Source organism: Mytilus trossulus, chromosome 10 (genome assembly GCF_036588685.1).
Source record: "Mytilus trossulus isolate FHL-02 chromosome 10, PNRI_Mtr1.1.1.hap1, whole genome shotgun sequence".
Classification (NCBI taxonomy): domain Eukaryota; kingdom Metazoa; phylum Mollusca; class Bivalvia; order Mytilida; family Mytilidae; genus Mytilus; species Mytilus trossulus.
Window position 1 is genome coordinate 15,632,178 of NC_086382.1, and position 22,429 is coordinate 15,654,606.

Here is a 22,429-nt window from a genome sequence, read left to right on the forward strand (position 1 = left end):
ACTAGACCTATTTCTTATTGTATCTGAGATATGGACTTGACCACAAAAACTTAACCTTGTTCACTTATCCATGAAGTGAGGTCTAGGTCAAGTGAAAAATGTCTGACGGCCATGAGGACCTTGCAAGGTATGCACATACCAAATATACCGTAGTTTTCCCATTACTCATAATGAGAGAGAAATTAACATTACAAAAAGTCTTAACTTTTTTTTTAAGTAGTCACTGAACCATGAAAATGAGGTCAAGAACAATGAACATGTGACAGACTGAAATTTCGTATAATAAAACATCATAAAGCATCTGTATACAAAGTTTGAAGCATCCAGGTCTTCCACCTTCTAAAATATGAAGCTTTTAAGAACGCTGCCAGATCACTATCTCTATGTAGAGCTTTCTGCAACTAAAGTCGCAGGCTCTTCAAAGACTAGAGCATAGATCATTGAATGGTGAAAAGAGGTTAAGGGCAGATGAAACCTGCCAGACAGACATGTGCACCATACACCAAATATTTCGTAGTTGAAAAGCTGAACCGGGAAAATGAGGTCATGGGCAATGGAAATATATGACAGATGGAAACTTTGTATCACAAGGTACTGGCATAAAAGAAAATGAAGCATCCAGGTCTTTTACTTTCTGAAATATAAATGTTAAATAGTTTATGCCGTCACTGCTGTATAGTCATACCTATGTCATGGATATTGTGACTGTTGTCACAGGCAAGACAAAACTGAAGTTCAAATTTTGCTATAGGCTAATATGTGAAATTTGGCAACACCAGGAAATCTAATATAAACGAAAATACAAACCGTCCACAAAATTTGTTAGAGGCCCTGGTGGCCAAATTGTCAAAGTATTCCAACTATAGTATCACCGGTCTGTCAACATTGAGGTTGCTAGTTTAAATCCTGCATTTAGCATGTCTTTTGCTTTTTCTGCTTTTCCTGAGTCAATAAAACCCTGTCTATTGTTGAATACAATCAGTTGACCTCAAGATGTCTTTAGCTTTTTCTACATTTCCTGAGTCATATCTGAATATTTACATTATATTATTATATTCCTGCTAAATGGAACTACAGTGAAATATTTCAGCAACCTTAGACAGGATCCTGAAATACAAATAGTTCTGCCAGTAATAAGGGGCCAAGGCTCCGTGTTGAGGGCTGTACCTTGACCTATAATGGTTTACTTTTATAAATTGTTACTTGGATGGAGAGTTGTCAAATTGGCACTCATACCACATCTTCCTATATCTATAAACAACCAAATTCATATAGGTTTGCATTCTGTTGATTCCATCAAACGGGTCTATCATTTTTATGAGTAAATTCTGCAATAAGTGAAGGCAAAAGTTTTCAAAGTGAAGAAAAAAATAGTAGTCCTATTGGAAATATCATTTATTCATTTTATAAAAATATGCTGCACCATATATTGACTGATTTATGTGTTTCACACAAAGTAACTACATTGGCCAAAAATTACAATAAATATACATATTAATAAATATTTATCTTACCGGTAATGACATAAAAATAATGTTCTCTTATAAACCTCAACCAATAAATGTTTACAACAAGTTTATGAAAATGTGTGACAATACAATGTATAAAAAAATACTCAAAAGTAAATTACAGAAATAATGCTGCATTTATTAAAGTTCAAAAACAGACAAAAATGTGAGGTTAATCAATGCAAATTTTAGTGAAATGTAAACCAACAATGCCATTAGAATTTACAATGATAGTTATGCCCCCACTGCAGCGGAAGTGGCAGCAAGTTAACCTTTTCTGTATTCTGATATCTGACACAAATGTGTCTAAAAATGCCTCAAAGTGAGGAACTCAAAAGTGATGTGTAAACCAAAAATCTTGGTGTAGTGATATTGGACATGCAGGGATTGAAATTGGCTCTGGTCTAGTGGTCCGAGACCAGTAGATTATGTCATCTGGTGGTCAAGTGGACCAGTAGAAATTTTTCGTTAAAATCACTAATTGCATCTCTATCTCGGTTTGTTTACCAAAAAATAAACCTAAGAAATTATTTTTAGGGTACTGGGGGTACTATTTTAAAAGTATTTAATTAATATCTCAGGTGGGCGCACTACCCAACAACACAAAATTATGTGGAAATTTTTGGATGGAGTTAAAACGCCGGGCAAAACAAATTAATCAATTAAGCGACATTCAAAAGGAAGATTTTTCAAACTGACAAAAGGAAGCGTAAATATAAAATATCCTTGGAAAAAGTTCTCGAATGCTTAAATTGTAAAGTCGGTCGTAATGTAATGCATTGTAAAACATGTGAACAATTTGCAGTGATATACCTAGATGAGAAATGTATTTTTGGAAAGGGATCTTCAAATTTTAAGTAATATTTTGTACTTGCTCATGAACAAACAGAACAGCACAAAAATCTACTGGAATTAAAGAAGAGGAAGGCAGCTGAGGAAAATAAAACTAAACATCTGTCTTATCTTTTAGTGGTTATCAAATGAATGTCATTTTTGCAGGACCAGTAAATTTTTAGCCGGACCAGTAGATTGTAAGTACACTGGTCAGGCTGGCCAGTACACTAAAAAGCTTAAATTCGACCCCTGTGGACATGTTTCTATTTTTAACAAGTGACTGAGCTTAACCATTCATGTTGATTTGAAAAGTAGAGGACCATGATATATTTATAATATATAGGTAAAAACTTTAGAGTTATTTAATGTCTGCAAAGTACTCAATTTTCAAAGAACTTTTGATGTGAAAAAGGAAGTAAACCAAAACTGTTTTCAACATATTCAAAACACTTGTCTCTAATAAAAATCTGAAATGAAATGGCTAAGTGATATTTTCATTCATACTATTATTATATAATAATGTTCTTTAAATTTACGTATGTAGGCAAACATTCATCTAAAAGTAAAACAACAGAAATACTGAACTCAGAAGAAAATTCAAAACAGAAAGTCTCTCATCAAATGGCAAAATCAAAGCTCAAACACATCAAACAAATTGATAACGACTGTCATATTTGTGACTTAGAACAGGTATGTTCTTCCTATGCAGAAAATGGTTGATAAAACCTTGTTTTATAACTGACTTAACCTCTCACTTATAGACAGTCACATAAAGTTCCATTATTTTGACAACAATCCAGTCACTCCCCTGAATTTAAAATGACTTAACAAGATATAAGAATAACAATTTAACAATCTGACTATCAAACACATGATGAAAAACAAAGGAGTTTGAAATAAAATAATTAAAATTATGCAAATAAAAGCTTAAAATCAAAGATAAAATAGTCATATATATATATTCCTCAGTTAATGAAAAATACATACAAGGACTTTCGATTTCTACTGTTTATATTTTGCATTATCTAACACATTTTAGGTAAGTTTTCATTTAAGTAAGTTCTTTAGGACACTTATTAATAATTTTGTTTAAAACATTGGTGCTGCATATACAAAGATAGTCCTAGTTTATTTAAGGTAGGTTGCTTAAAGAAGAACATCACTTCATAAGTAATGAAATTCATTTATATGTATACATATATCTTTCCAAAAGTGTCCTTTGCTTTATAATGACCTTAGAGTTTACCAAGCACAACAAGCAAATTGCAAAAAATAAGTACTATATAACCTTGAACCCAACTATAATGTTATGTTTCTATGTTTATATTGTAAGTTGTTATGGCCATGAAACTCTGCTGATCTTAGACTTCTTCTTTGAAGATTCTTCTGTTGGTGTAGTTGGCTGAAATGAAACAATATCATCGATATATGCTTTATGAAAATATTGCAGAAAATTCTTTTTCTATTGGCAGAAGAAGTTAGGGTAACCTTTATATAAAAAAGTGCACACACTGAAATGTTTGCACGTTTTTTTTTATCTTAAAATTGAACTTTAAAGTCTGTAATATGAAGGTTTCACTACAAGCTAAACATTAACTAAACATTATCAATGATCATGACGATCTATGAAAATGAGGTCATGGAGAAGTTTAGATGAAAAATGCCAGACAGACATGTACACCATACACAAAATACAGGTGAACTAATGATAATATTACCTCAAAAATGGATCAAACATCAAAATATTAACATCACCTAATGACCATATATATTAGGTCAAAGTCATATAAACCTTGCCAGATAGACATGTACACCTTACAATCATTCCATACACCAAACATATTCGGCCTATTGGTTTTTTTTAACTGTCAAAATCAAAACATTTTTAACCAATGAACCATAAAAATATGGTCATTTCATATGAAGCCTTCCAGAAAGACATGCACAATTATTTCATCCACCAAATAAAATTGACCAATTGCTTATAATATACCTGAGAAACAGGAAAAAACCACACCAATTAAACATTGTCTAATGATTTGTAAAATTGAGATCAAGGTCAGATGAATCATAACAATTAGACATGTACACATTACAATCTTTTCATACACCACATATTGTGGACCTAATGCTTATCATGCTTATAGTGTCTGAGATACAGACTTGACCACATAGTTTTAACCTTGATTACTGATCTATGAAATGATGTCAAATCAGGTGACCTTTACCTGATGGACATGTTTACATTACAACTTACAAAGAACCCATATATCAAATATAGTTATCCTATCACTCATAATAAGTTTTCAATCATAATAGTGAGTAACAAAGCAGGGTTAATAATAAAATCACATTAACATGTTCTTGTCCTGAATATGCTTTCAATTTTCCGCTGGACATTAGAGATTTTGAGGTTGAATGACTCACCTTCTTTAATACTTATCTATGTTTATTTGTGTATAATTGCAATATTGAATAACTGTGTAATAATAAGCTGTATACCATACCTTTGTATTTTCTGATTTATTGTTGACTGTAGTCTGCTCTTCTTTATGGTTTACGTCTGTTTTTCCACCCAAGTGTTTGTTGATAAGACTGACAGATGACTGAAAACTTGCTGCTTTATTTGGAGAAGTTGGTGAATTTAATTTAACTTTCTTAGATTTCTGAATTTCTTCACTTACGTCACTACATGATGATGAGTTGAGTCTAATTCTCTTTGGCATGTCAGGGGATACATTTTTGTCATTCTCTGTTGATGATGAATCTAATGTAATTTTTATAATTTTCTTTCGTAGTGTTCGCGTATCTTTGCTTTCTTTACTGTCATTATTTAAATTAGTGTTTTCAAGCTTTGCTGTTAAACTCTCCTCAGTTTTATTTTTAGAACCTAATGAAATTTTCTTCTTGGTAAAATCAATACAAGATGGAGGTGGCTTCAGTCGATCACTAGCAGCAGATGAAATATTGTAGGATGAAATAAGTCTTGAATTTGAATCCACAGTTGATTTCCTGGAAACAAAATGATCACAGAAAAATATAAGAAATTGCAGCATTAAAAATCTTTACCAATAAAAAACTTATGAGCTCATATTTCATCTGTCTAATTGCAATAACTCAAAAAAAAGTTCTTTAAAACTTTTTATAAATAGCTTAGAAAAATGAAGGCTCGAGAGTACATGCAGTTTCCAATATATTGATAAATCCAAATATTTCAACAATGCTGTTTAAACAAGGTACAATTGAAAAATGTTTCATAAATCTATAATGAAAACTACTGTAAACCAACTTTTCTGGGTTAGCTATGCATGCATGGTGAAAGTTCAACTTCCCTTCTCAAATAGTTCAGTACAAACAAGCTAACCCCTCTTAGCCATGGATGCTTACATACCCTTAATTACATGTATGTTAATTTTGTCTGAGACATTGCTGATATAAACTTAAGATATAACTTACATAACAATTTCGAAAGGATTATTCATATCAATGAACTTACAATGCAATTTTCCATATAATTGATATTTCCAAGAGACATAATTCTTTTATGAACAGTTGATCTACACAAATTTTTGAACTAGTCCAAGACATTGCTGATATTAACTTATAAGGTTCATAGAAATCAAAAATTGTTTCTGTGAGAGCGCTAACAAGACTGCACAAACAGACAGACTCCCAGTATTTCAATGCAATGAATTAGACCAGGGACAAAAAAGTATGACTGTAAACAAGTATCTGTTTTTACAAGTCATGCAAGTTTAGACATATAAAATGTAAAATTAATGTATATATAAAATGTGCTTACTTTTTTGGAGGTTCATTATCATCATTGATTGCGATCTTTCTCTTCTTTGCCATTATGATCTGTTTCTTTGTCATCTCCCGTCCCCGCCTGTTCATACGATATTTCCTCTGAGGAAGTGGTAAAACATATCTATAATAGAGGTCTACTAAGCCTTCCTTGCATAGTGATGACAAGTCTTCATTTTGTATGTATCTCTGAAATAGGCATAATCTAAGTGATACTAAGATAGAAATTATAAATGTTTTACATTAAAGATATATAAAACAAAAATGTGTCCTCAGTACACAGATGCCCCACTCGCAGTATCATTTTCTATGTTCAGTGGACCGTGAAATTGGCTAATTGGGCATTAAAATTATAAAGATCATATCATATGGAACATGTGTACTAAGTTTCAAGTTGATTGGACTAAAACTTCATCAAAAACTGCCTCAACCAAAAACTTTTACCTGAAGCGGGACAAACGGATGGACAATGAAAGTGTGAAATAATCATTTGCTTTTAACAGCTTGTATGCAGCTTTGGTTCAATTTTGTCAAAATTAGCTAATAACAATGGTGTGAATAATTCCACCTCATTAAGTCCATATTCATGTGATATTCTGTTTAACCCTTTACCTAGAGATAGTTTACACATGAAGTAGGTGTGTTCAGTTGATAAAAAGGAAAAGAATGACAGCATTGAAAGTGAGACAAGGGTCAACCATTTGATTGACTGACTCGATCCACAAAACCTCATATCTAACATTGTCTAAACATGCTTAACAGGTAAAAACGACAATTAACATATACTTCTAAACTATAATATGAAAACAAACACCTAGAAAATCCAATTACATGAGTTTGCTATCAATTTATATTTGTACTTTGTTAAATCAGGTTATATAACAGTTGGCAGTCTTCTGAGGTCATCTCTATGGTTAATCAGATTGCGTCTTCACTAAAATTACAAAGTAGCAAGCACATGCATTGTTAATAGTTTGATGTTACAATTTTTATAATTTGGATATGTATGCTTTCAGGAGCCTTTAATTCAGTGGTTGTCGTTCGTTTATATGTGTTTCATTTTTGTTTTTCATTCATTTTTTTACATAAATAAGGCCGTTAGTTTTCTTGTTTGAATTGTTTAACATTGTCTTATCAGGGCCTTTTATAGCTGCCTATGCGGTATGGGCTTTGCTCATACATGTGATTCTTCCGGCGGGAGTCAAAATCTCCCGCTTTTAAGACCCTCTTCCGTCCCTCCCGTTTGAATTTGAAATCTTCCGCTTTTTGAAAATGTCAACCTCGAAAAAATTTCAGTGGAATTTTTTGTTTACAAAATTGATACTGACAGAGAAAAAGTCAGAGAAACTCGAAAATGATATCATAAAAGTCCGAGAAAAACAGAAGTTTCCTTTAAATGTTTTGATGTAATAAGGTAAATAGCCTCGAGTTATCTATGAAGGTGTTAAGGATTAGACTGTACATACAGCAATAAAAGAGTATTGGCAATTACTTGGTGATCAACTAGCAAGTTTAAGAAACATGCCTGGATGATTAAAAGTGATATACTGACAATGGATTAATTAAAGTTGTATAAACAACGACTTTTTTGTGATGCTGTCAAAAACATTGAACAGTTATATTACTTAACCTCAAGACTAATATTTTAATGAACTCAAACATGATATGTATGCCTACTACACTTATTGCAAAGCTGACTATGGTGACTCTAATGACTTGACCAATCATGGAGACAGCAAACCCACCAGAAAGCTCACAACTCTATCAATTCAACACCACAGTTCAGTTAGTGGTACCAAAATTGACAATGTAGCATAAGCAGAGATACTTTTTACCAATCATATATGATGGCTGATCACTTTATTTTGAACTTTATATATAATAAATACATATAAAAAAAAAACCTGATCTTCTATTTCTATCTAGTAAAAATGGCTATGGAGTTATAGATTCATTAACCAAAAAGGAAAATATGCAGTTTAAACACCAAAAAACCATTGCGTACGTCGATAAATATGTCGATAAAAAAATCTCCAGTTATGAGGTCTAAACTCCAGCTGAAAATTTCCAAATCTCCAGTTGTGACTTCACAACTCTGTCACATGTCTGTTTGCTTATTGTTGAAGGCCGTACGGTGACCTATAGTTGTTAATGTTTATGTCATTTTGGTCTTCTGTGGATAGTTGTCTTATTGGCAATCGTACCACATCTTCTTTTTTATATTTAGGCAGCAACCATTTGATTTTCTGGGGGGGGGGGGGGGGGGGGCTATGGATTTTTTTTCTGTACAAACAATTTTGTTGTTGATTTTTTTTTGTGTTGCACTGCTACACTACTGCCCACCACCACTGCCTCCAGACATGCATTATTGTTGGACTTTTCCTGGTGAAGGACAAACTCGAAAGTGGTCATCCTCTATAAATTTTCCATATGTTTTAGCACAAAATTAAAAACAAATGGGTATCCTTGTCTTATGGGTTTTCATACTATTAAGAATGCATTGTGACGTCACAATTCCATTGAAAAAGGTTACATTATAGAAACATAGTACAAATTCATCTGAACCAAGATAACATATGATAATTATACAACTTTAATATCACATGAGCTGAAAGTGTTAATGCTCGGTAGATTAATTCAAGAAAAAGATGTCGTCCTTTATATGAGCAAATTGAACTTCAAAGAGATATTTTTCCATAACATCAGCTGAACCTTGAGCCTTGTGAACAGTTTTTGCAAGGTACTTTAGCCTTTACATCGCATGTCTGGTCGACCAAATCAGAAATACAGACATATCTTTCTCTTTCGAAACTGGAGAAACATACTTGTTCTAAAACTGAAATCAAATCGCCAACTGACATCAATTCTGGATATAATAAATTGGGAACAGCATTTTTTTCGATTTCTTTATCCACACTTTCCTCCATGATGTTGTCTCTCTGAATTTTTCGTGCAATACGATGGAAGTTCAGAGACGTCCGAACAACATCAACTAACTACCACAAAATTTAAATGCACAGGAAAGTTCTTTAATTGGTTCAGATGATGAAATTTTGGGAAATTATAAATATAATAAAGTAAATTGCTACACCTAAAATATAATGTAAAACTGTGATTTCATGACTGTTTTTGTTTGGTTTGAAGATTAGACCAATACTTTGGCTGTATATTATGAGTCTATTATAGATTGCCCAAACTCCTATTTTGTAAAATACTTGTAGAATTTATAGTGATTTATCGAGGGAGTTAGGTCCAAATATTATGACGTACTGAAAGGGTATTTAACTATTTTTCTTTGACGCCTTACATCGTTGCTGTTCCAGTGTAGTACTCTAGCTGGAGATCCAAGGCAGCACCTTAGACATTGGTTCAGGGAACCAAATCACCTGGTAGCTCCAGGCATACGAGTATTACAGTGACTGCTTAAAACATAAAAAGATACCTCATCTTTTTCTTTATAGGCCAAAAAAAAAAAATATGTTGGTTTCCTATACCCTACCTATCCTATGTTTTAAGCTTAGAAATAACCTACATTAAAGTTTTTCTGGTAATTTTTCAATAAGCATGGATTAGAATTTCTTTCCCATAGACTAAATGTAAAAACATAATGTAAAATAAAAAACTGCCTAACTACCTTATTTATTTCAAAGATGTAACAGGAAACACGTTTTATTTTTTTGCATTACTATACCAGATTTTCATGAAATGATAGCAAAATTCTAGCGAGTTCCATAATTTGCTGCTTATGTTATTAACATGGTCAAATATAAATTTTATAAAACGTAAAGATCATGATCAAGAAGTTGACAAGCAAAACATTTATCAATAGAAGGGTGATCAATGGAAACTTGACAAATCCGGGAACAGAGAAGACACAAAAGGAAAAACATTCAACACTGAAAACTAAATACAGATAAAAAGCACTGACCCCCAAAAAATATGGTGACCTCCAGTGCTCCAGAAGGGTAAGCAGGTCATAATTCTTGAAGGCACCTGACCAAAGTGTTTCTCATGAAGATGACCAGTCATTTTCAAATCAAAGAAGAGGTTTCTAAGATGACGACAGAAGATTGTTTGGGACACAGATACTCAATGTAAATTAATAAGTCTTTTGAATAAACAGACAATGGAAATGGAAATATGAAATCAAACGACCACTTTTAAGTAGAGAGTAGTTTCCATTCGAGTTTGGCTCCTATTCATGCTGCAGTAGGTTGACTTTTGTTTCATGTTTTGACAACTCATCATTTGTCAGGTTATAGGCATATCAGGATAAGAGGGTTCATAAAATGTTATTTTCTTTGCAGTAATGTCTTGTAAACTTAATGTACAATTACATCTTTGCTAGGCAAACTAGATATGACAATTTGGCCCTCTTTATCCACTGCCCTCTTGTTAAGATAAAAATCTAGCTTCTTCATCTTTATTTCCATTTCTACCGTAGTTAAACTTTGTGTGACAGGATTGTAGTTGCAAGTATAAACACCGCCTGACACAATAATTAGTAAAGACTTTTAAAGGCTATTCATAATTAAAATTTCAGAATTTTTGTTGGTGAAAAAAATGTGAATCATGTCTAAATGGCATTTATAATATTCACTGTTTTGAGTCAACTTATGAATGTACTCAGTTTGTACATGAGCTTTAGACTATAGATGTCAGTTTTTGTTTGTTTATTATACATCATACATGCATACAGCAGTTTAAAAAAAAAAAAATCTTTAAGAGGAAACTTATTTCATAGCAAGAAACTTTTTGATTTGGCTATGAATAGCATGAATAGCAGATTAAAAATGTAGGGTCTAAAAAAAAATTGTCTCTTCTGGATGTCATTGGCTTTAACCATACGTCTCTTTTTATTCTAATAAAAAATCCTATAGTGTCAGTTTACTTGTGTCTGCTTCTTTGAAAGACCTGCTGTTCATCAATTGCAAAAGTAATAAAATTAACTTTGTTGCATTGCATTTGTACAGTAGCTTGTATTGGGTAAATTAAAAATAAAACCAAAATCAAAATAATAAATATTTATTTTTCAGCCTCTTCATAAAATAATCTCGGAGAAAAGACTACAGTGTACCTTAAACAACAGTTACAAAACATGTTCTATCACGTTCTTCTACAACAAATTGCTCACTTCTTTATGACATTCAAACTTCAACGATACCAATATAAAAAGAACCTGTACGAATTTCCAAATTCATTTGATAATTTGATCCTCAATAACTTCTCTTATGAAATATGTCTAATAGACATCTGTTTTCCAAATAAAATTCTATGGTCAAGATGATTACACAAATCTCATCATTTTACAATTACAATCTAAAATCTCAATACACTATCTGGCCAAAAATACTGTACCAGCTGTTTTTGGTCAGGGAAAAATACCATGATGAAAAAGCAATACATAAACATATGAATTTATTCCATACATACTCAAATTAAAAATAAAATGATTACAATGTATTAGCTTCTGGTACAATCTAAAGACTTGTCATTCCGTTTCCATTAAGCTCCAAATTATAAATAGCAATCTGGATTTTTTTATGTCAAAAGTTAAATCTCTTCAACTTGATGTCTATTGTATTTTAGACAATGATGTCTATTGTATTTTAGACAATGATGTCTATTGTATTTTAGACAATGATGTCTATTGTATTTTAGACAATGATGTCTATTGTATTTTAGACAATGATGTCTATTGTATTTTAGACAATGATGTCTATTGTATTTTAGACAAAATTCTGTCAATCAAGCTTGTATTTGAATTCATGACATGCCAGGAAGTTTTAAAAAAATATAAAAATGTCTCCCTTTCTCACTTTCAATTTTAAATGAATTCACCGCAGAGTGAGTTATCTTTTTTAATGGCTTAAAGAAGCTTTAAATATTTCTTTGAACCACAAGTTTTATTGTATATTTTGTACATGTTCCTCTTTTACAGTTACCGGTTCAATATTTGCAAGAAAATAATAGATATCTTAAATGGACTTTTCCCTTTAAGTTTGTGTGAAAATATTTTATTGAAAAAAAAACTTTGTTCTCCAGAATCAAGAATATAAAAAAACCTGATTCAAACTTTGCAAAATCTTATTTGTTTTAGTACTGGTAGTTTTGATGCTTAACTTGTAAAATTTGCTTGTTATTACGGCCCCACACATAACTAAACTTAATAATGCCCTATGTCAAGGGTTCCCAGGAAATAATTGAGTGCAATGTACTAAGGCCAAAATAAAAAATAGGTTTGTTTGCCCAAACGCTACCTACCCAGAAAAAAGCTGCCTACTCAAATTCTTTTATTGTCCTGATTTGAAGAAGTTTTTTTTTAATCAAATAGGCATGAAGACTTACTAACATCTGATACTTCAATTTCTTTTTTTGAAATAAAAAAAAGAAAATGCCTACCTACCTACCCACTGTCTCAACCTTTGGGTAGGGTTTGGGCAAACCAAAATATTTTTAAGTGTGGCCTAACACATATTAAAATTACTGACATATATTTACTGTACACATACAAAGTTTATTCACTGTTAACATCTTTCCCAATTGCATACCCGTATTACTGGGTAATGGTGATTATATTGGGTTAACTCGATCCTCCAGAATATTTTCCTGTATATCATAACAGCCAAGGTTAAGAGTGATATCTGAAAATTGAAAATTATTATTATCCTGTTTTACTTCATATTCTTTTATGTTCTTAAAAGAATTGTAACTAAAAATGCATATCCCACATTTTGTAGGTTCTTGTACTGGAAAGGACAAAATCATGCAGATTGATCAGCAGCGCTAGTGGTGGGATAGCTTTTAGGAAAACAATGTCAACATTTTGTAACTCATCAATTAAGATATAAAATTTCTATCATGTATTAAGTTTTAAAGTTAGTCTTCACAGCTTATAGTGATTATATGTGTCAGTCCGATCCTGTCATTGATATCGTCCCTTTTAATCACATTAAAATCAACTACAGTATTATAAATTCAGAAAGTTTTGTAATGTTTTTGTTACATTTAAAATTGCAATGAGATATCTGCACAAAAATCAAAACTTGCCTTTTAAATTTTGATGGGGTTCTTTGTATGCAGCATTTCTTGAAATAGGAAAACTGCAAATTGCAAAATTGTTGCGATTTTTGAAAAATGAACATAGGCGAGATTAACAATTGAATCTGTCTGTGAGCTATTGCTCACTAATGATACCCCACCCCACTAATAGTATAAGGTAAATAGGAAGTTGTTGAGTGATGAATCTGAAATCCCATCAGATTTCAGAATGTAAGTTATCATTGTGATATTCTTCCAGTCACATTATTTGCATTTATAAAAACATCGCAATGAATTAAACTGGCATTTGTGATCTTTGTTCAACATTCACAAAAATAAATGTACACACAAATCTGTGAATTTACAGTATCTGTATTCTAACACTCAATTGTACAGTGAATATACAATATTAAGATATAAGTGAATCTGACCATCAAATAAATTTGATTAACTGTGTATTCTGAAGTTGAATAATTATATTTTAATAAAAAAAAAAATCAGTAAAAATAAGAGCCATAACCTTAAAACTAAAACTGTCTCGAAACAAATGATAATGGAATGTCATCTTGTATATAATCTTGAAAAAATTGTTCTTTTATTATGGTGAAAGTGAGGTTACAATTTAGTAACTTAATTTTGATACAGGTCTATCAAAAATCCATGTTTTAGTTATTACCATCCAACAGTAATATGCGTTTGTTTTCAAGATTATTGTGAAAAAAATGTGTTAATTTACATAAGTAAACATAATATCTTGGTAATACAGAACTTAATTATTCAGATATTACAGTGTAGCAAGTATATTTATAAAACACATACACATAATATATATATTATTTGATTATAGTTAACTTTACAATTAAAAAATTATTCAAATAAATTGCAAAAAAAATTGTAAACAAAAGTCTACTTGTGAATGTACATCATGTTTACACAAAGCAATAATTATTGGCAATCATTCATTTTTACTTCATGCAAGACCTTGTTTGCTTATATGTATATAAAAATAAAAGAAATTCATTATGAATAGATTTTTTTGTGTAATATTTTGAATTTTTCTTTTTTCTTTCTTATTCTTTGAATACACTAATTGGTAGGAAAAAACGAAATACTAAGGTAGTGCATTTTAAGTATGTCCTTAATTATACAAAGTCTAACTCTATAAAACAGAATAAAATGTACAGAAATATTCACAACATTAAAATGGTGTTCTTTTGGTGATCTCAAGTTGTTCTTATTTTCCCAGGTACATAGTTCTTATCAATCACTGGTTCTATCAAAAACATGTGCAAACATTTTTCATTCTGTGCTAAGGGGTGGCCAGCAACTCTGTTAAAAGAAAGAAATTCACAAAGATATATGAAAACTGTATTTAATTTTAAACTTAATACTAGGATGTACAAACCTTACCTAAGAATAATGAATTTCATACCATACACCAAATACAATTGACATATTACTTATACATGTAGTATCTGAGAATCTATAATTTTTAAACATTAAAATTGAGAATGGAAATGGGGAATGTGTCAAAGAGACAACAATCCCACCATAGAAAAACAACAGCAGAAGGTCACCAACAGGTCTTCAATGTAATGAGAAATACCCGCATCTTGAGGCGTCCTTCAGCTGGCCCCTAAACAAATATATAATAGTTCAGTGACAATGAACTCCATACTAATTTCCAAATTGTACACAAGAAACTAAAACTAAAATAATACAAGACAAACAAAGGCCAGAGGCTCCTAACTTGGGACAGGCGCAAAAATGCGGCAGGGTTAAACATTTTACCCATTTCAATCCTGACAACCAAATAGAACAATGAAATGACATCAAGTGAGTGAAGTCTAGATTATCATTACACTTTGGCAGATCAATACAACAGTAACTGTTTAGAATTTGATACATCTTTGGAATTTGCAAATGATGAGTCTAGACAAATTTTCAAGAGTCCAATATTCTTCATCATGGACTTGGCATTGTGTGAACCCTGAATATCATTATTGGCCAAAAAATTAATAAATGACTTTCGGGAATTTAGAAACACATTTATTTGATTATTTGCATTATTTGTCAGGATTTTTATCTAATTAGTATCTTCCAACCATTAACATATGGTAGGAATATATAACAGCAGCATATTTGAGCATTGCTATCTTAAAAAGACACATTTCAGTTCATTTTTCTTCATTTGAATAAACAAGGGGTTGTCCCATTCATTGATTAAACTTAAAATTTCAATTTGAACATGAAAGCTTTTGAATGATAACTGATAGCTTCTAACATGAACCTTAGATCAGTACAATCCCTCCAACTTTATCTGATTAAGGTTTAACTGTATAACAACTGCTATATTCTGCTTTTTACGAGACATTTACGGTTAATTCACACACATTAATTATAAATAAGAAGATGTGATATTAGTGCCAATGAATCAACTCTTCATTTAAGTCACAATTTATCAAAAGTTACAATTATAGGTAAAAGTATGGCCTTCAACACATAACCTTGGCTCTTACCAACAGCAAGCTATAAAGGGCCCCAACATGACTAGTGTAAAACAATTCAAACAGGAAAAACTATGGCTAAACAGCTACATGTATGAACCACACCAACACATGAGACGTAGACACTCACTGAAAAACAGGCTCCTGACTTGGACAGGTCCAAAAAATGCAGTGTTTTACATGTACTCCACAAAAACCACAGAGTCCATTGTCCTAGGCAATTTGATTTAACATTTAACTGTGTATTTTAAACTTGATATTCAATAATTAGAATGGTACTTAAGAAAAATCCAACACTGCTTACTTGTTTACAAATTGTTCAAGTCCTTTTCTTCTGTCTTCAATGAATTCATCCTCAAATATTCCATCATCCCCTCTGAATGGTAACTGTCTTTTCAGGGCTTTACCAGGTAGTGGTGGTACAACAATCTGAATACAATGGTAAAGTGAATGTTAGTATACACATGTAAGACCAAATATATTTCCAGAGCCTCTATATACATAATATAGGCTATACATTGTACATGTATCTCTTGGCTGGCATCCAACATTTCTAAATATAAATTACACTATAAAATAGACAAAGTGATCATGAAAAATTCTGTAATACACAAATGTAGCTTAAAGCATGCATGTACATCTAACTTAATTTCAAAAATTTCAAGATATCCTGGGAAACATCATTAGAGTACTATGGATTTAATAATATTTTCATATAGACAAAACACCTAAGACGGGGGATATTTCATGGTTTTGTATTGTAAAGATTTGCAAAGGCAAAATAAAAACTGATCAATATTCAACAGCCATTCTAAATGGTTACTGTGAGTATACACAAGAGTGTAGAAAACTTGAGAGGCAGATTATGTGTGTAGTTGTACAGACAAAAGCATTGGCTGACATAACTGTTCAGTCTATGAAATTGGAATTTACCTGTTAATTGAGGCCAAAATAAAAAAAATATGTTTGTTTCCCCTCACGCCTCCCTTGGTAAAATTATAAGCCTCCTGGTCAAAAAATATTTTCCGCAATAAAATAGAAATTATATTCATTCCCTGAAATAATTTGTTGCCGTTTTTGAAAAGTGCGTCATGATCAAAGCAAAAGGATTGATAATCTTTATAAATACACACAAAGTGAGCACAAACAACTGATAACTGGCATGGCCTCGATCCATTCAGAATGTGACCCTGCTAGGACATCCAGTTCCAAAAAAAAACCTGCCTTCCTGGTCTGTTTACAAAAGGTAGACATTCTTTTAAATTACGCCTGAATGAACTTGATTGTAATTAAATTCTGCGTTTAACCATAATGATCTTTTAAGACCAAATATATTGGTAATTGCTTGCACAGATGTTAAGCACTGTGAACAACACCAGTGCTAGTGATCTTTAAGAGTAAACTGCAAAAAATTATACTGTACATATACACATGTATCTGTGGTTTTAGTAATATTTTTTTTTTAGTTTTCAGTGTACATTCATACTGATTTGGCTTTTGAATATAAATATCCACAGAAACTGATCCTTTTCTTAAATTAAGTACATGTAGAGTTGAACATTTAGAAAGCTAATAAATAAATGACAAAGATGATTAAATTAATTTGTATTTAATTTTTAACTAGATTTACCTTACTTTTGATCAAATATATTACATGTATTATAACGTATCATATCATTATATTAATTACATAAAACATTTGTTGTTGTTCATGTACATGATGTATATTTACCTTACTGTCTCGTTCTAATTCATTCCGTAACCACTCAAAGTCACTATATCTTCTTCGTACACCAGATTCTTTTACTTTAAATACAGGTAAATTTGTCTAAAAAGGAAGACATGTATTTGAAAAAATTACAAAATCAAACAGAAAATTTTGCAAAATATCAAAATATATACATGTATATATATATATCAATGAATAGGTCCAATACTATGTGATTGGATTTTAAAACTAATTGAAAATAACATGTATTCAAACAGATAAAGGCAAACCATTGATTTGTTGGAAATTTTCACTTGGCCAGCATTTGTTTTTACAAAAAAACAACTAGAAAATGACTCTTCAAATCCTGACATTAAGGTAAAATAACGAATAATTCTTGTCACAAGATTGATTGTGAGTGTAAACTAGAGGCTCTCAAGAGCCTGTGTCGCTCACCTTGGTCTATGTACATATTAACCAATGGACACAGATAAATTCATAACAAAATTGTTTTGATGATAGTGATGTGTTTGTAGATCTTACTTTACTGAAAATTCTTGATGCTACAATTATCTCTATATATAATGAACTTGGTCCAGTAATTACAGTGGAAAATATTTTCGAAAAATCTACAAAAATTTATCAAAAATGTTGAAAATTGACTATAAAGGGCAGTAACTCCTAAAGGGGTCAACTGACCAATTTAAACATGACGTCCTTCAAGCGCTTTGAGTACACACCCGTGGTCAATATGAATATATTGCTTGGGCTGTTCCGATCGTACTCCCAGGCCACGTAATCTGTTTTTTTTATGAATGAGGTAACCGATGTCATAGAATGATGACGTTAAAATATAAGCATTTTACCGGAAAATACACGCTTGTGAAACTGTAAATCATCACATCAAGGAAATGTTAACAAACAATGATAAAATGTGGTATAAGCCATTTTTTCTATACAGATAAGACGTATTAGTAAATTGTCATTTGAATTCATCCAAAACTATCTTAATACGTGAATAGTTTAAGCATGTCACTTATTCAGTTTGCTCCGTTCTTTTATGCCAATTTAATAGTGCGTTTATTTATTGGAACGGCACATATTTGCTTCTACCTAGAGCGCTTCTATCCAAATGAATTGCCAAATTGTCCTATTAGAAACAAAATAATTCATGGGGGCTTGAATAAATCGTGATTTTACAATTTACCACGGGTTGGCCCTTTATGACAAATATTTTACCCTGAGCGATAGTGAGGAGTAAAATATCTGCATAAAGGGACAACCGGTGGTAAAATCTAGACTAAAGTGGTCAACTGACCAAATCGGTCGTGTTGACCTATTTGAAAATATTACTTTGCTGAACATTATTGCTGTTTACTGTCTCTATCTATAATACTATTCAAGATAATAACTAAAAACAGCAAAATTACCAATTCAGGGGCAGCAACCCAACAACGGTTTGTTTCGATTCATCTGAAATTTTCATGGCAGATAGATCTTGACCTGATAAACAATTTTACCCTTTTCAGATTTGCTCTTGATACTTTGGTTTTTGAGTTATAAGTCAATTGCATTTACCCCTATGTTCTATTTTTAGCGGTGGAGGCCATCTTGAATAGTTGACCAAGTCACCGGACACAATTTTTAAACAAGATACCCCAATGATAACTGTGGCCAAGTTTGATTAAATTTGGCCCAGTAGTTTCAGAGGAGAAGATTTTTGTAAAAGATTACTAAGATTTACGAAAAATGGTTATAAATTGACTATAAAGGGCAATAACTCCTAAAGGGGTCAACTGACCATTTTGGTCATGTGTCTTATTTGTAAATCTTATTTTGCTGAACATTATTGCTGTTTACTGTTTATCTCTATCTATTATATTATTCAAGATAATAACCAAAAACAGCCAAATTTCCTTAAAATTACAAATTTAGGGGCAGCAACCCAACAACAGGGTGTCCAATTAATCTGAAAATGACTGGACAGAAAGATATTGACCTGATAATATAAATCCTTGTCAGATTTGCTCTAAATGCTTTGGTTTTTGAGTTATAAGCCAAAAACTGCATTTTACCCCAATGTTCTATTTTTAGCCATGGCAGCCATCTTGGTTGGTTGACCAGGTCACCGGACAAAATGTTTTAACTTACGTATACTACCTCAATGATGATTGAAGCCAAGTTTGCTTTAATTTGGCCTAGAAGTTTCAGAGGAGAAGATTTTTGTAAAAGATAACTAAGATTTACGAAAAATGGTTAAAAATAGACTACAAAGGGGCAATTACTCCTTAAGGGGTCAACTGACCATTTTGGTCATGTTGAATTATTTGTAGATCTTACTTTGCTGAACATTATTGATGTTTACAGTTTATCTCTATCTATAATATTATTCAAGATAATAACCAAAAACAGCAAATATTCCTTAAAATTACCAATTTAGGGGCAGCAACCCAACAACCAGTTGTTCGATTCATTTGAGATTTTCAGGGTAGATAGATGTTGACATGATAAACAATTTAACCATTGTCAGATTTGCTCTAAATGCCTTGGTTTTTGAGTTAAAAGCCAAAAACTGCATTTTACCTCTATGTTCTATTTTGAGCCATGGCGGCCATCTTGGTTGGTTGACCGGGTCACCGGACACAATTTTTAAACTAGATACCCCAATGATGATTGTGGCCAAGTTTGGTTAAATTTGGCCCAGTAGTTTTAGAGGAAAAGAGTTTTTTTTAAAGTTAACGACGACACCAGACACACAGTGATGAGAAAAGCTCACTTGGCCCTTTAAATTTGGGCCAGGTGAGCTAAAAATTGACATTAAAAAAACAGCAACTTTTCCATTTGTAAAAGGGGCATAACTTAAGAAAAGGTAAAACCAAAATTCAAAGTCAATTACGTCTGTGTTTTGTAAATAAAATGCATAACATTTGGTAGAGGCAAACTAAACTATCATGTATTAAGTTTTAAAGTTAGTCTTCACAGCTTATAGTGATTATGTGTGTCAGTCCAATCCTGTCATTGATATCATCCCTTTTTATCACATTAAAATCAACTACACTAATATGAATTTAGAAAGTTTTGTAATGTTTTTGTTACTTCTAAAATTGCAATGGGATAGGTTGCACAAACATCAAAACTAATTACATGTACTTGCATTTGAAATTTTGATGGAGTTATTTGTATGCAGCATTTCTTGAAATTGCATAACTGCAAATTGAGAAATTATTGCGATTTTAGAAAAATGACAAAAAATGGGAGATTACCAGTAACAAGTGAATCTGTGAGCTACTGCTCACTACTGATACCCATACCCTGCTTATAGTATGAGATAAACAGGAAGTTGTTGAGTGATGAATCTGAAAATGCATCAGATATCAGACTGTGAGTTCTTATTACTGCGATATTCTTCCCGTCACATTTTTTTGCATTTATAAAAACATCGCAATAAATTTATCTTGCATTTGTGATCATTGTTCAACATTCACAATAATAAATGTACACACAAATCTGTGAATTTACAGTATCTGTATTCTAACACTCAAATGTACAGTGAATATACAATATTAAGATATAAGTGAATCTGAGCATTAAATAAATTTGTTTTAATGTGTATTCTGAAGTTGAATAATTATATTTTAATAAGAAAAAAATATCCCGTCAACTGAAATATAGAATAACTACTAGTTAAAGAACAGGATATTGCAATTTAAACTCTTACAAATCAACAATATGCCCAGCACTAATCGACAAATGCAGCTGTGGACAAGTAGAAACAGTTGACCATTACCTACTGGATTGTGAAAATTATGAGGAGGCTAGAGAAAAACTCCGCTCAGCACTCTACTTCATAACAGCAAAACTAACACTTGAATTAGAAGTATTGTTAGCAACAACAGAAAATGAAAATTACAAACATCAGATAGAAGATATTCAACATTTGTTAGGGGTCTTTATTAAAGATACTGGAAGGTTCACAAAATAGATAGTTAAGGTTTTATAAGGGTTTATTATTTATTCAATTTTAATTTAATTTTTTTTGGTAATTAATTATTTAATTATTTATTTAGTTATATATTTTTTTTTCTGCAGTGCCACATCATAAATACAAATGTACCAATGAGTTTTATACAAAAGTGACGTAAATTTACCAGTGTGATTCAAATTACAGAGAGATTATAGTGTCAAGTTGACACTTCTAAAGACTAAAGACTAAATTATTCATGTTTTTCTAGTTTTCTGTAGACTGTTTACAATACACCTTATAGCTTTTTGTCCCCCATTAATTGATATCACACAGGTTCCCATTAAATTTTGACATCATAAAACAAAATATCTGATATCACAAATTATGGAAAAGTGATTGTCAAAAGTTCAAGCAGCCAGGTCAACAGGGATTTAATAGCTATAAGGTGTATGGTTTCAGCAATCTTATTAATCTGCTTAATGTAAGGATAATTCCTTGTTAACTAGCCTAAATGAAAAATATACAAATGTAGCTGTTGTACACAACACTAACACTTGTCTACTAAGAGCATAATCTGATAAAATTTGGATACTCCCACTTTCAACATGTTTTCGCGAATGTCGAAAGTTTAACAACACTGAGCATTTAATGATTTCATGTTGATCTTACATGTGATCATCAAATGTTTGTTCGGAACCTTTAAACGATTGTCATTTATAAGTATACAAATGAAAAATTCCATAAAATAAAAAAAAGATAGTTTAGCTTCCGGAGCGTTGTTTTACCGTCATTCTGACTTCATAGTCTGTGTATCGTTTTTTCCCGACCCCATGAGTTTGAGGATCAGCAATATCTATCTCTAAGAAATTGGCAGGGGGTGAATAGGCATCTTCTAAAGTTTGTTTCTTTGGCTGAATTCGAGCTGTTGCTGATTGTGTAGTGGTCATTGTGTACCACAGGTACTCCTACTTCACAAAAACTTATGACGTTTTATACCAAATTAAGGGAGCTAACCATTTCTTCTTCTGTAGATCCCTCCAAATGTCGGAGCTATTACCTG

At 31.7% G+C, this 22,429-nt stretch overlaps 3 protein-coding genes across 3 annotated transcripts in view; 1 reads left to right on the forward strand and 2 right to left on the reverse strand.

The window, feature by feature from the left end:
* Nucleotides 1-22,429, forward strand: part of LOC134686919 (WD repeat and coiled-coil-containing protein-like) — a 66,804-nt gene that overhangs the window by 34,325 nt on the left and 10,050 nt on the right. The window lies entirely within an intron of this gene.
* LOC134686916 (ashwin-like) lies at nucleotides 1,378-9,116 on the reverse strand. Its single transcript, XM_063546766.1, has 4 exons — nucleotides 8,975-9,116; nucleotides 6,145-6,338; nucleotides 4,850-5,354; nucleotides 1,378-3,744 (listed from the first exon to the last, which is right to left on the reverse strand). Exons 1-4 carry the CDS (start codon nucleotides 9,074-9,076, stop codon nucleotides 3,679-3,681), a joined length of 867 nt encoding a protein of 288 aa, XP_063402836.1. The 5' UTR covers nucleotides 9,077-9,116; the 3' UTR covers nucleotides 1,378-3,678.
* LOC134686917 (sorting nexin-12-like) lies at nucleotides 11,159-22,396 on the reverse strand. The gene is made up of 5 exons (XM_063546767.1): nucleotides 22,155-22,396; nucleotides 17,430-17,525; nucleotides 16,002-16,126; nucleotides 11,861-14,519; nucleotides 11,159-11,716 (listed from the first exon to the last, which is right to left on the reverse strand). The coding sequence occupies exons 1-4, from the start codon at nucleotides 22,314-22,316 to the stop codon at nucleotides 14,414-14,416; spliced, it is 489 nt and encodes a 162-aa protein (XP_063402837.1). The 5' UTR covers nucleotides 22,317-22,396; the 3' UTR covers nucleotides 11,159-11,716; nucleotides 11,861-14,413.